This window comes from Pipistrellus hanaki, assembly GCF_964339955.1.
Source record: "Pipistrellus hanaki genome assembly, chromosome: 14".
Taxonomy (NCBI): Eukaryota; Metazoa; Chordata; class Mammalia; order Chiroptera; family Vespertilionidae; genus Pipistrellus; species Pipistrellus hanaki.
The window spans coordinates 36015461-36030465 of record NC_140516.1 but is presented as its reverse complement, the minus strand read 5'-3'; the positions used below and the strand labels follow the sequence as shown (position 1 = coordinate 36030465).

The following is a 15005-nucleotide window of genomic DNA, read 5'->3' as shown; positions in this document are numbered from 1 at the left end:
TGGGGGGGTCAGGGCAGCTGCCTCCCTCTGTGCACGGTTCCTGCAGGCCTTTGCCTCTCTGGGGTCCCACAGCGCCCCCTAGCAGAGTATCCCAGCACTTGGCTGTATGTTCCTTAGTTCCTGATCCTGCTGTTTCAGGGGGCCTCTGCAGGAGGTACAGGGTCTTCCTTCAGTAAGGGTCTCAGGAAGCCAGTGGGAGGGCCAGAGTACATCGCCAAGCTCAGATGACCACCAGCCCGGACTGACCGTCCTTCTCTCCTGTTTCCTGTCAGGCCTCCCTGACGGGGGACAAGCCATGCTCACTGAAAAAGAAAAACACTCTCAACTGAAGAAGCAGCAGCCTGAGCCTGCTCAGCCCCATGTTTAACGGCCATGGACTCCATAGCTCTGAGGTTCTGTAACACTCACGTGGCCTGTCCTTAGCTAGACCACCTTATCCAAGATTGCCCTCTTTGCTTATCTGCACACTTTCCCCTAAGGACGCACAGGAACAGCTCCCTTTTGTCTCTGGTCCCCTTGCTGGCAAGCCAACACATGCTCTAAGTTTGTCAGAAATTTGCTTTAACATCAGCAAGTGAGCAGCGTCTCCAGGATCGCACACACCTTAGTCCCGAGGGTCTGGCTCAGGCTAGAGCCAGAAGCCAGCACCCTCCTGCTACAGGAACAGACCGTCAGGTCCCTAATGCCACCTTCCTGAGATGCTGCCTTCTTCACATCTGTTAGCCCACTGATCCTCCCAGCAAATGAGGGCAGGTGGCATCGCATCCACTTGAAAGGTAAGCAAAGTGGATTCAGAGGCTGAGTGGCTCTTCCTGAAGGCCCCTGAGCACACAGGGCCCAGCCGCTAGTGCTCAAAGCTTGCTCCTCTGCACTCTCTGCTGCACCCTGAGCCGCCGGGAGGCCCGGCCCACCTTCTCCCACACCAGAACCGGTTCCCAGGCTCCACAGAGCTGCAGGGAACCCAAAGTCATAGCCAGGCAAGAGAGAAGGAAGGAGCAAAAGGCTTTATTGATAAATATGCAGATATGTCTGTACACAGGGACTGCTGTGGGGCCATGACTGGCTGCAGGCACCCCATCGATTGGGTTACAGCCAGGAGATGGCCCAGTGCAGACCCCCGCCACAGCAGCCCAGCTGTCCGGCCAACCGCCTCCTCTCTGCCAATTGTGCTGGGGGCAGGAGAGGCAGAGGCTGGCCTCAGGCTCCCATCTCCTGGGGCTCATGAGCAGTCCCCTCCCCTCCAGGGCACTGGCACTGTGCCCAGGCAGAGTCAGGGGACAGGGGCAGGGGAGGGAGACAGCAGCTGCTTCAGACCCTGAGCAGAAAACCGAGTGAGCACAGCTGGAAGCACCAGATGATCTGGGCTTCAGGGGCCTCCAGCTGGCCCTCATGGCTCGAACCTGCTGTTGGAGATGGGCAGGGTGGAGGGCCCGTTTTCCTTTTCTCTGACAAGGTTGGCAAGGCCTGGTGGCAGCACTGCTTCCTGGGTGCTGGGCACTGGTGGCCCCCGGTGGCTCTGGGAGGCAGGTCCCTTTTACGGCTCGCCCAGCAGCCAAACAGCAGGGAGGCACCCCTCGGGGAAATATCAGCACTCAAAGGCAGCAGCAGGGAGGGGCCTGGTGCTCAGCCCCCAGAGGCCCTCCCTGGCCTTGCTGCCCAGGGGTCTGTAGGCTCCTCAGTCCTGGGGTGGTGGGGGCTGGTTGATGATGACCTGGATGACAAAATCTTTCTGGATCTTGGTTTCCTGGAGCCGCGTGCGGTCTGTGAGCAGTTTCCCAGAGAAGAACCATCGCTGCCAGGACGGCTCGATGCCCTCCTGGGCGTGCAGCTGCCTCTTGAGCTGCCCCACGGTGTCGGGCAGGCTGGCGCTGAGCCTCACGTCCTTGCCCGTGGAGAGGCGCACCTTCAGCGGGAACTCCCGGCGGACGCTGGGCATGGGCTCCGGGGGCTCCACGCTCTCCTCCTCGGTGTGCTCCAGCAGCAGGTTCACGGGTGGCGACAGGCAGTAGATGGGCAGCTGGTAGCGATTGCCCAGCTCATCGTAGCATTCACAGAGAGTGCCTGGGGGAGACAGGGCTATCAGAGTCGGCTTGGGGGCTGAATTATATCTCCACACAAAATCTGTATGTTGAAGTTCTAAACCCAATGTCACTGTATTTGGAGATAGGGGCCTATATGAGAGTAATTAAAGTGAAACGAGATAATTTGGGTGGGACCCTGATCTGGCAGAATTAGTATCATTATAAGAGACACAAGAATGCTCTCTCTCTCTCTCCCTCCCATGTAAGGACAATGCAAGCAGGCAGCTGTCTACAAGCCAGGAAGAGAGCTCTTGCCTAAAACTGATTCCACCTCGCACCTTGGTCTTGAACTTCCCAGCCTCAAGAACTCTGAGAAATACATTTGTTGTTTAATAAACCATTCAGTCTGTGGTATTTTGTTATAGCATCCCAAGCAGACTAATACACTTGTCATGGCCACCCACAGTCCCAAACCCACCCTTCAGTCATGTGTCCCTGAGTGAGCTTGGAAGGAGCTCAAGGTAGAGTCAGGAAGACCTGGCTGGCCAATCCTGTTTGTACAATCCTGGCAAATTATTTAATTTTCCATTTGTTTATTCAGCAACATTCCTGAGCAAATGTGCTGGGTGCTGGGTTTATAAGAATTAATGAAACAGTACAGGCCCTGCTCTTCATGTCTTGACTGGGGGTGGGAGGGGGTGGTGTTATACCTAATGAGCCTCAGTTTCCTTGCTTGTACAATGTACTGCAGGTAGAAATACATTTACTGTGCCCTGAGCACCTACTAAGTGCTAGGACTAGACGAACTGATGTTAGGGTAGCTCACTGAATCCTAACAACCAGCCCATGAAGTAGATATACCAACTTAAAGTCACTGCGGCTTGAAATTCGAGAAGCTCCTAGCTCAAGGTCACAAAGCAGGGAACGCTCGCATAAAACCTAGGTCTAAGACTCTATAGAGTTCTACGTTACCCCCTCTTTACACAGTCCCACGGGCTGTTATGAATGTAAATGCAGAAGCTTCTAGTTCAGTGCTCAGCACGTAAGTACCCAACAGAAGGCTGGTCCCTTAGGTGTTCAGGGATCTCAGAGCACCTGAATAATCCTTAGCCAGCTCTCATCACACTGGACGTCAGCTGGTGCCTTTCCACTCCCTCACTGGGCACACAGGGCCTGTGTCTCATTTTCCTTTGTGCCCCCACTCCTGGTCCTGCCCATACGGATTGCTGAATGAACAAGTGCATGGTCACCCCGCCACCCACCAGCGTGGATAGCAGCTCCTCGTGAGGCTGACCACCCTCTCCTCCACCGTAAACAGCGCTGATGGCCCCACCTCCAGCGCCACCAGGCCCGACCCTGGCGCTCACCATGCGGCAGGGTGATGCTGGCTCCATCCAGGATGGCCTGAGCCAGCTCGTGGTCGTTGGCCTCAGCCGCATAGGCGGCAGCCTTGAGGGCGTCCCAGATCTCCTTGCGGCCCTCGAAGGCAGGTGCTGTGTCCCAGAACTCATCCCGCTTGCTCCGCAGCTGCCCGTCCGTCATGGGGTAGTCGCTCTTCCACTTTAGCCGCTCCTTCTTCAGGGGCTCATTGCGTCCTAGGCAGACAGAAGGGGGGCTCAGCACCTCTAAAGCCAGGGCTGCAGTTCACCCTCTGCCCAGCCCCCTCACCCCCAGGCCAGGACCAGGACCCACTGCCCAGCCCACCCTACCCCATTGCAATGGCTCCTAAGTATTTAGTCTTTGGGCCTATCCTTGGAGTCAGGGAAGAGTCTGCAAACTGCACACACCCAACGTGGGGATGTAAAATACTTCTATCAGCAAGAATATACTGTTCTTGTTACTGCTGTATTGTAACTGATTATAAAGTACTACATGTTCAGTACTTTTTAAATCTAGAAAGAATACTGATGTGTAAAAATAATAACTGCTACCGTTTATGGAGCCAGCTTGTGCCAAACCAAAGGCGAGGCACTTAAGACCAGTGGTCGCCAACCGGTGGTCCGCAAGGTCCGAAAGGTTGGTGACCGCTGCTTTAGACCCATTATTCATTTGATCCTCAAAATAACCCAACAGTGAGGAAACTAGCACCCAGAGAGGAGGTTGTTTGTCTAAGGCCACAAAGGTACCAATTCAACACAATACTTTCTGACTCCAAGGCCACCTTTTGCTGTCTATTCCATTCTGCCATTGCAGAAAAAGATTACTCAAGAATTCTGCCATTCAGAAATAACCACTGTTGACACCAGGGCATATTTCCATCCAGCTTCCTTTTCTCTATTTTTCTCAATATAGATGAGTTCATATTATTAAATATTTTCTATTCTTTGTTATACAAAGTATTTAAAATGTTTTCTTGGCAATAAACAACTTTCTGTTTATTTCACATTTATATTACTGCCAATGTATGTTCCCATGAATTAAATTATAAACAATTTTAATGACTTGTTATTCATGTTCCACTATAGAGTTACAAAGAATATTTTTTTAAATAATCATAACCAATGAACACAAGAGTCCTGCAGCATCTGAAGAAGCAATACATGTCAGTTTTTTTTCTTGTTTCTTGGCCCAAACTGGCCTCCCAGACAACTCCCCACCACAGTCAGGGCTGAGCAGGAGCATCTCTCACAGGCTTCCGGAGGCCATCATCCCACAGCTGAAGGCTGAAGGAGCCACAGGAGCGAGGTCTAAAGTACTTGGGCCCTGACCTTGCCGGTTTGGCTCAGTGGAAAGAGCGTTATCTGGGGACTGAAGGGTCTTGGGTTCAATTCCGGTCAAGGGCATGTATCTCAGGTGTGACATCGGGGCATGTGCGAAGGCAATAATCGATGTATCTTTCTCATATCAGTGTTTCTCTCTGTGTGTCTTTCTGTCTCTCTTTCTCGCTCTCCCACTCTCTAAAAATCAAAGGAAAAATATCCTCAGCTGAGGATTAATAAAGTACTCGGCTCCCACTCTAACTCGGATCCTGCATGAGAGAGACTGGACTAAAGCTAGGGGCTATTGCTAGGCCAGTGGTCAGCGAACTCATTAGTCAACAGAGCCAAATATCAACAGTACAACGATTGAAATTTCTTTTGAGAGCCAAATTTTTTTTTTCAACTTAAATTTCTTCTAATGCCATTTTTTTCAAAATAGACTCGCCCGGGCCATGGAAGAGCCACATTCAAGGAGCCAAAGAGCTGTGTGTGGCTCTCGAGCCCCAGTTTGCTGACCATGGCACTAGGCTATCCCCACTGGCTGGGGCAGAAAAGAGGGGCTCTTCAGGGGAAGAGAATGACTTTCACTGTCTACCAACTGTGTAAAAGAACCCCAGGTGAGCACTTTATTCATGTACATTATCCCGTTTCATCCTTGCAATTGCCTAAGGAGGCAAGTGTTATTGCTATTTCACAGATGATGGGACAGGCAGAGAGATTAAATGACTTGCCCGAGGTCACACAGTAAATGACAGAGTGAGGGTTTCACCTCAGGTTAGACTGAATCCACAAAGGTCGATTTTCAGATTCTTGTGCAGGCAGAAAACTCTTGACTAGACTTTTCATTTAATTTAAAGTGTCCCTGGGTTAGCAGAAGGAAATGCAAATCCTCTTTGTAGGAAAACAACCTCAAACCAAGCCTCAAATAATTCCCAAGATAAAGTTCCAAGGAAAAGAAATAAGGTCACAGTTTCTTGGTTTTTAAAAAAATAAAAACATACAAAAAAACAAAGCAATATAAGACAGAGCCAGCACAAATAGCAAACAGAAGAATCAGACTCAAAAAATTTCAGATATGAGATTTATCAGACACAGATTATGAAATACTGGTTTTAAGAAATAAGAGACTCTTGAAAATATGAACAGGGAAAAAGAGATTATAAAGAATGACCAAGCAGAAATGAAAAGAACCGTATAGGCTTATAGAAATGAAAAATATAATAACTGAAACTCAGATGGTCTGACTTTATTTTTAATCCTCACACAATTAAATTGTCTTTTAGTGAGAGAGGAAGGGGAAGGGGAAGAGAGAGAAAAGAGAGGAGGAAGAGGGAGAAGGAGAGGGAGAGGGAGAGAGGAAAACATTGATCAGTTGTCTCCCACATTCATCCTGATTGGGGATCAAACCCACAACCTTTGGTGTATAGGATGATGCTCCAACCAACTGAGTCACCCTGCCAGGGCAGATGGTCTTTTTGTAAAAACTAATATATATATATATATATATATATATATATATATATATATATATATATATAGAGAGAGAGAGAGAGAGAGAGAGAGAGAGAGAGAGAGAGAGAGAGAGAATGCCAGGGTCCACAATGTCCAAAGGAACGAACAGACAACCAAACACTGAAAGTCAGTCCTGCAGTCAGTGGTGTTGGTGCCATGGTGACCCAGCACTAACTACCGAGAAGGCTGTGGATCAGGCCCAGAGAGAGGCCCGAAGAGAGAAGCAGGGTCTGATCCACAGCCTCCATGGCAGCTGTTGATCAGCCCTTGCCTTTCTTTCTCTTCAGACCTCACCAACAGCCGAGGGAGATAGGCCCAGAGCTGATCAGCCCTGCCTCTCTGATCAGGCCTGGAGATAAGGCCCAGAGACTCTGACTGGCACAGAAACTGACCAATCAGAACCAAATCTCGGTGATCTGCAAGGAGCCAATGGCTGCCTAGGAGGCAGAGCTTTTGAGACTGACTGCCATAGAAACTGACCAATCAGAACCTAATCTGGGTGAACTGCTAAGGCAGAACCTCATGTGGGGGCTGAGGAGGGGTTTTAAGGGCAACAGCTATTTGGTGTAAGGTATAAGAAAGTGGTTCAATTTTTTAATGACCGGTTTGGCAATACAGTGCATATGGCTGGCTATCAGTCCAGATATAGGGATTATGTATTTTTGTCTGCCAAGAGCATCTCCTCCTGTTGAAAAAGGCTCTCTCCCCGCCCCCATTTAATCAATCCTATCCTATATAATCTATTTATAATAATAAAAGGGTAATACGCTAATTAGACCAGGTTGACTGGCCATCTTCCAAATGTCCGACTTCCTTCCAGACAAAGCCATGGTGGTGGGAGCCAAGGCAGAAGCAGTTAGGGATGATCAGGCCAGCAGGGGAGGGCCATTGGGGACTAGATCAGGTCAGCAGGGGAAAGCAGTTGGGGGTAAGATCAGGCCTGCAGGGGAGGGCAGTTATGGGCAAGATCAGGCAAGCAGGGGAGGGCAGTAGGGGCAACATCAGACCTGCAGGGGAGGGCAATTGGGGGCAATCAGGCAGGCAGAGGCAGTTAGGGGCAATCAGGTTGGCAGGGGAGAGCAGTTAGGGGCAAGATCAGGCCAACAGGAGAGGGCAGTTAGGGGCGATCAGGCAAGTAGGCAAATGGGTTAGAGGCAATCAGGCAGGCAGGCAGAGGCAGTTAGGGGTGATCAGGCAAGCAGGAAGATGGATGGTTAGAAGCCAGATTATGAGAGGGATATCCAACAAGGATCGGGCCTCAACTGGCAGTCAGACATCCCCCAAAGGGTCCCCAATTGGAGAGGGGTGCAGGTTGAACAGAAGGAGCCACCACGCCTTGCCCCCTCCCCCACCCCCCGTGCATAAATTTTGTGCACCAGGCCATTAGTATATTTAAAATATATTTTTGTTGATTTCAGAGAGGAAGGGAGAAGCAGAGAGAGATAGAAATGTCAATGATGAAAGAGAATCATTGATTGGCTGCCTCCGGCACACCCCCTACTGGGGATCGAGCCTGCAACCTGGGCATGTGCCCTTGACCAGAACTGAACCCAGGACTCTTCAGTCTGCAGGCCGATGCTCTATCCACTGACCCAAACTGGCCAGGACTCTGACATTTTTTAAATGGAATTTCTAGGAGGATACAATAGGAAGAATGGGGATGAAGCAATATGCAACAAGATAATAAAGATGTCCCATTTTCCTTCAAACTGATCTATAAATTAATGAGATCCCAATAAAATTCCTAACTGGGAGGTGTGTTTGTTTTTGTTTGTTTTTTTCAAGAAACTTGGCAAGTTGATTCTAAAATTTATATAGAAAAACAATGATACTCTTAGAGAAAAATAAGGTGGAAAAACTTGCACTACAATTATTGACAGTAATTATAAAGCTATAGTGAGTGTAGCACTGAAACAAGAACAGACAAATGGGCCAGTGAAATGCAATGGAGAGCCCAGAAATAGACCAGGCATATACAGAAATATGCTTCAAGTTAGAAGAAACACTGACAATAGGGTGTGTGTGTGTGTGATAGATGTGAATAATATTATAAGTATAAATATTGGCTCTACCCCCAGTTCCTGTTAGTAATTTTGTCTTTGACCCTGAACTCCTAAAACCCTCATAATTTCCTGAATGATAGGAATGTCTGATACAGATCTCCTAAATTGCTTGGAATTTCCTAGGAAACACAAGTGTATTTTGGTTTTCTTTGTTTGTTTTTTAATTGATTTTGGAGAGAGAAAGGGAGAGGGAGAGAGAGATAGTAACATCAATGATGAGAGGGAATCATCGATCGGCACCTCCTACATGGCCCCTATTGGGGATCCAGCCCACCACCTGGGCCTGTGCCTTGACCAGGAATCGAACCATGACCTCCTGGTTCATGGGTCAATGCTCAACCACTGAGCCACACCAACTGGATAAGTGTCTTTTGTTTTAATGAGGAAACTCTGGTGGAATCCTGGATGAGGGCTGGTCACCAGAAAGATCGAGCCATGATAAGTTTGGAATTTTCAGCCATGCCTCCCATTCTCTGGAGCAGGGAGAGGGGTTGTAAACTGAGTTAGTAATTGAACATGCCTATGCTGTGAAGCCTCCATAAAAATCCCCGAAGTATGGGCTTTGGAGATCTTCATGTTCTTGAGCACACCCATGTGATGGGAGAGTGGCCCACCCCAAGTCCAGGGACCAGAAAATGCTGTGCTGGAGACCCTTCCAAACCTCACCCTCTGTATCTCTTCTTCTGGCTGTTCACTTGTATCTTTTAAAATATCCTTTGTAATAAATTGACAATAGTTAGTAAACTGTTTTCCTGGGTTCTAAGAGTCGCTCTAACAAATTATCAAACCAAAGGAGGGGGTTATGGGAACTTCCAATTTGTAGCCAAGTTGAAAAGAAGTTGTGGGTAACCTAAAGTGGAGGGACTGAGCCCTTAACCTGTGGGGCCTGTGCTAATTCTGGATGGTAAGAGAATTAAAAATTGTAGGACACCAGTTGGTAGCCACAGAGAACTGCTTGGTGTGGAAAAACACCCATAACAACTAGCATCAGTGTGAGCAGCAGAGGAGAAACATGAAAGAGTTTTCTTAATGTGGACTATTGATGGTGTTGGAACTAAGGGTCTCTATTTAGGAACACATTAAACAAGATCCCTACCTCACACCAACCATAAAAATCAAAGCCAGATCAAATCAAAGTTTTAAGTGTAAAAGACAGAGAAGAGGCACTGTTGAAACCGAATGTTAGTTTTGTCCATGTATTTTTTGTTTTTTTGGAAGTTTGGCCCAAAGGTGTTTTTGCCTGGATCCTTCTTCATGATTTTTGACTCTTTTTCTCTTTGGTCCTTTCATATTGATGACACCCTAACAAGAGTTTTCATCCAGCAGGATTCACAGTTTTTGCTCAGTGACATCTTCAGGGATCTCTGGGGTGTGTTATGTCTGCCCTTCCACTCAATGACCCCAACCTCGGGAGCTTTTTAACTTCTTGAGTTGACTTGCATTGCTTCCTTCTCACTGGTAGACACAGATGGAAACCTATGTCTATCTGCTGCTCCTATGGGAAGAGGTTAGGTCCAGCTGATGAGCCATCCTGGTCTGCTGAGGGTTTAGAAAGCCTGCCGGCACTGTGAGGTCAAGAGCACCCACTTCCCTTCTTCCACAGTGGGACGAAGCTGAGCCACCTGGTCCTGCGTGAAACACCAGGCACCTGGAGACAGTCCTTTTTGCTCAAGCTCCAATAAATCTTACCACCACACTTCCAAAAAAAGAGCAGCCAATTTTAAGAAACATGCTTTCTAAAGAAGACACTAGGCTTTGGGGCATCTGTTGTTCCTACTTCGATCCCACTCCCTTTAATGGTCACAGTTTGGTTCTGTTCATACCAATTAAGTTGCTGGGCTGCTGACTCCAGGACACCGGAAGTGTAAGTGTGCATTATGCATGCATCTCACTCTCTCTTTAGAATAAACACAGCCCTGAGGAGTCACCGTTCAAAGTCATCATCTCAAGAGGCCATGGATACATGGATACCTCAGGATGCTTTGCTCGAATATCTCACCTTCAGGGTCCCCTCCCCTCCACATTGACAGCAGCACACTTTCCAGTCATAGACACACTTCTCACCCATGGGTGGACACAATGTCTCTCCAAGTATTACAGCATCTGCTGCTACCCAGGATTCAATGTTTTAAAAATTCCTAATCCTGCACTCTGGTCTTTTTAGGCTGAAAAGACCAGAAAATATTAGAATGGGGTGGTGATGGTGGAAAGGGGGAGAGGCTGATGTCAAGAAAAGGGCAGCAGGCCTTTGCCAGGGTGGTTGGACTTCATCCTGTGCCCCAGGATAGGGGGACATGGGGGGTGGGAGAAGCGGTTGCCGGTTCCATTCCCCGTCAGGCCATATATCTGGGTTTCAGGCTCGATCCCCAGCAGGAGGTATGCAGGAGGCAGCTGATAGATATTATGCTCTCACATCTCTCTCTCTCTCTCTCTCTCTCTCTCTCTCTCTCTCTCTCTCTCTCTCTCTCTCTCTCTCTCTCTCTCTCTCCCACCCGTCTTCTCTGTCTAAGAATCAATTTTAAAAATCTTTTTAGAAAAGAAAGAAAAGGAGCAAGAGTCCACCCATGCCTTCTCAGCTGGCATTGCATATTGCAGCCAGCAGGGGGCAGCTGCAGCACCTCTGGGCCAGGTGCTGGTTCTTCAACAGTGAGTCAAATACAGAGTAAAAACATCCAACAAAGTTCACCAGGCCCAAGGCAAGCATGTAAAAGAGACATACCAAAATGTCTGGATCTCTACACAATAATGCTGACAATCATAGGCACAGATACAAAGAAAAGAAAGTTTTATTTTTTATCTAAACATAAAAGCAAATTGATGATTTTAAATTTCATTTCGTTAAAAAGAATGATGTTTTATAGTTAGTGAGTTAAAGAATATAGACTTTGGAAAGGATATGAACACTCTTATATGCTGAATAAATTGGTACGAACTTTTTGGGGGGCATTTGATATGTACCCAAAAACTTGAACATGTACATCCTGCCCTGCTGGTGTGGCTCAGTGGTTGACCTTTGACCAAGGCGCATGTCTGGGTTGTGGGCTTGATCCCCAGTAGGGGGCGTGCAGGAGTCAGGAGATCTACGACTGTGGTTTGGCCTTGAGATATTTCTCTTTCTCCCTCTCCCTCCCTCTCTTTCTCTAAAAATCAATAAAAACTTATTTTTAAAAATATGTACCTCCCTTTTGCTCAGCTATTTAGTTTCTAAGAATGTATTCTAAGAAAATGATCTCAAGTGTGTGGCAAAGGTTTATCTACAAAGCCGTTTAACTCAGCACAGTTTTAAACAGGGGAAAGCTAGAAACAAACTAACTGCACACACCTAGAGAAATGCTAGATAAAACCTATGCATTCGTGGCAAAAAGTCCGTGATGGGGTGGAAGGATGATGGGTTACCTAAGATGTCCAGAATACTATGTAAAAAGGTTACGGAACAGCACACGCTTTGTGCTCCAGCTTTTGTTTCTAAAATAAATGAGTGAATAAATAAATAAATAAATAAATAAAATCACATATTAAAAGACTGGAAGGCCTTATACCAAAATGCTAACTGGCTATATCTGATTGGCAGTAACAAGTTTTGGGGTGAGGGGATTGCTTATATTTTCCAAGTTTTCTACAACAAGCATTTGTTACTATTACTAATAATACAACGAAAGTTGCTAACAAGAAAAAATGGTACATCAAGTCCCAGCAGAAAAGCAGGACGAATTTGGAGAGCCGAGTGAGGGGGCTTGAGGGTGGTGAGGATCCAGAAAGCTCAAGGTCAACAGCCTCTAAGATTTCAGTTGCTGGCAGCTCTGAGTGACTCTGTCCAGGGCCAGGACAGGCTCTGCTGGTTTCAGCAGCAGGAGCAGCTAGTGGCTTCTACTTATGTCTTCACCTGTCCTAGATAAGTTCCAGGTCAAAGACAGAGTAACAGAAATGGTTCTTATCCCTAATGAATGTGACAAAAGAGAGATTTTAAAAAACAAAAGATCATTCGGTAGTCAAGGTACACACCTGCACTGGGAGGCACAAAACACCCACGAAAATGGTGAGCTTCTGTGATTGTGATGGGCAAGGAACAGCAAAGATGTTCGTGACTGAGCAGAGAACGGATGTTTCTAGTAGAGAGGCAAAAGCTGCGGTCTTGAAGGATTGTCCAAAACATCACCTGTATGAAGATCTCCTGGAGTGCTGGTTAGGAAGGCAGATTCAGGGCCCACTCATACTCACTAAACTGGAGTCGTATGGGGCTGGGCTGTAGTATGTAAAGATTTTGATTGAAAAAGCCCCTTGAAAACACAGCAAGGCAGGAATGAAAATGGCAGGCTCTTCCACACATTCGCATAAGTTTGTTCAACAGACCACCTCCAAAGTTGCTGCTGAGAGCAGATTTGGAGAGTAAAGAGGCAAGACAGCAAGAGGGCACACTGTCTGGGTTGGGGAGGATAATGATGGTAGACGCTGTGGTTTGTTCTCGATAATGAATGGTGTCTGGCCAAATACCACCCCAAGGGAGGGCACTTGAAAGAAGAGTGGGAGAGAGAACTCTAAATGCTTTGCAACATGCCTAGAGCTGGTGTGCGTCTCTGAGTGTGCATGTGTGCATGTGCATGTGCATGTGCATGTGCATGAGCGTGTGTACCTATACTCCCAATACTTGATTCACTCTGCTGAATTCAGAATGACTACACCAAAAATCCTCAAAAATCCACAGAAATTGACAGACCCTGCCTGCTTCCCTCTGAATAGTCCGCAGCCTCACAGCACACTTGGCCCAGTGCGGGTTTTCAGCCAGTTGTCTGCTGAGTTGAAAATGGAACTGACAAAGGCACAGTGAATGTGAATGGGGTGGAGAGCATGGTGGAGGAATCAGAACTGAGAGCAGAAGTGGGCAGGCAGGGGAAGCAGGGGGAAAGTGCATGAGAGAGAAGTCATGCAGTCCCTTCATTTCTTGATCTCGGGCCCAAGAGATCCTTATTGTGGTGTCAGGGACTGGCACAACTAAGCCATTGGGATGTGACACTAACTCTAAGACCAGCCAAGGGAACCAGAGATTTCCCAGGACAATAAGTCCACTCAAGCCAGGAGACGGCCCTATTTATACCTGCAACAATCCCTAAGCTCTGTTTTCACACTCAGTTACCAAGCTCCGTTCCCAAGCCCCTACTCCAGGGACAGGGCCAACAATGTCCTCCCCAGGAGTGCTGGTTATGTGACAAGTCTGGCCTTGCCTAGCTCACGTGAGAGCAGAGGCTCCAGGGAAGAGAAGGCAGCGACAAGGGCCTGCCCATCCCAACAGCCTGAGCAGACTGAGCCTGTTGGCCTGGATGCAGACTCCATTCACTCCTCTTCCCCTCACACCCTGGTAGTCTCAGCTGGAAGCAGAGACTGGAGGGTGTGGCTGAGCATGGCGTCTGCGAAGGGGATAAGTGGTCAGGAAGACTAGCAGGCCCCAAGGAGGATCAGCCCACCGGAGAGAGTACAGCCAGAGGAAGTGAAGCCCAGGTAATCCCTTCAGGAAGCATGGTATTTATAGTTAGACTTAGCCCAGCATGACCCTGGGAGCCTAGGTAACCTTCACAGGGAAAAGTGCTGGCCCAGCTCCTCTCAGCTGGGGCCTCCCCACGTGGCCTCTTTACAGTGTGTGGGCCCTTCTTCCCCATTCATTCCCTCTGGCCCAGCTCTAGAGTTCAGGGAGAGAAAGAGGTGGAGCCAGTTGCTAAGTGACAAGCCAGGCATCCCCTCATGGCACGTTGGGTCCCAGGCGGCCCTGAACAGGCTGAAGGACTCCACTCCAGGTTTCTCTGGGAGCTCTGTACTCAGCTTTGTGACGACATTCAGTCCAGAGCAACTGAAATTCAGGGCAACGATCTTGTTTGTCTCCCTGAGGCTGGGACCACCCCCAGTTCATTTTTGGGGTTCTGGAGACAGGCTTAAGGTCTGGCATGCAGCAGGACTCAAAAAATATTTGCCGAATGAGTGAGTGAGTGAATGAAGTGTGCAGGCAGTTTAGGAAAAGGGGGAAGAGCTGGAGATGGGAGATCAGGGTGGGGGAGGTAGATGGAGCTGTTTGGGGAAAAATCCCTGTAGGGAAGAGAGGGAAAAAGAAAGGAGGTGATGGAGATGGAGTCCAAGAGGGACAAAAGCAGTCCTTGAGGTGTACAGTGAAGAAACCTGTGGAGGATGAGGGGTTGGATGTCAGAAACCACACTGAGTGAGGACCTGGAACTTTCATGGCAACTGGAGAGATGGAAGTACAGCCAAGAAAAGTAAACCTAGCCAGGCCCCCTGCTTCGGTGTTTGTGGGTGTGAACAAGGGGCACACATAACCTTGGAGACAGTGTGCGCTTTCTCCGTGCTTGCACACAAGGCACACATTTACTGAGGGGAGCAGGGACTTCATCTGTTCTCTGCCCTGTGCTTCCTGCCCAAGGCCCCAGCGTGTGTGGCCAGGCAGGGTGAAAGGGGGATGGGTAGGCCAGGCTGGGCACTAACCAACTCTTCCCTTGACCTGAGCTGACTTCACCAAGCCGTCCCTGCCTTATTTCCTGCTTGAAAATGGGCCTGTCTCATCTCCACTACCAACAGAACCCCCAAATCCTCAGGGTCGACTCTAGCATCTAACCTGCCATACAACCAACAGCTAGCTCCTTTTGGAAGCTGCTGGGAGAGAATACTACTTCATAGGTAGAGTTCAAACATCAAGTGTTTGGAAGATTCCT

General features: G+C 48.3%; 1 protein-coding gene across 2 annotated transcripts in view; it reads right to left on the bottom strand.

Annotated features, from left to right (window-relative positions):
• Nucleotides 1-989: 989 nt before the first annotated feature.
• The window catches only part of UBTD1 (ubiquitin domain containing 1), a 53229-nt gene continuing 39213 nt past the window's right edge, over nt 990-15005 (bottom strand). For both annotated transcript variants that reach the window (XM_084904113.1, XM_084904112.1), the window contains 2 exons: nt 3389-3616; nt 990-2061 (listed from right to left, as the gene is read on the bottom strand). In XM_084904113.1, coding sequence (XP_084760239.1) covers nt 1676-2061; nt 3389-3563 — 561 coding nt within the window. In that variant the 5' untranslated portion in view covers nt 3564-3616 and the 3' untranslated portion in view covers nt 990-1675. The remainder of the gene's footprint in view (nt 2062-3388; nt 3617-15005) is intronic.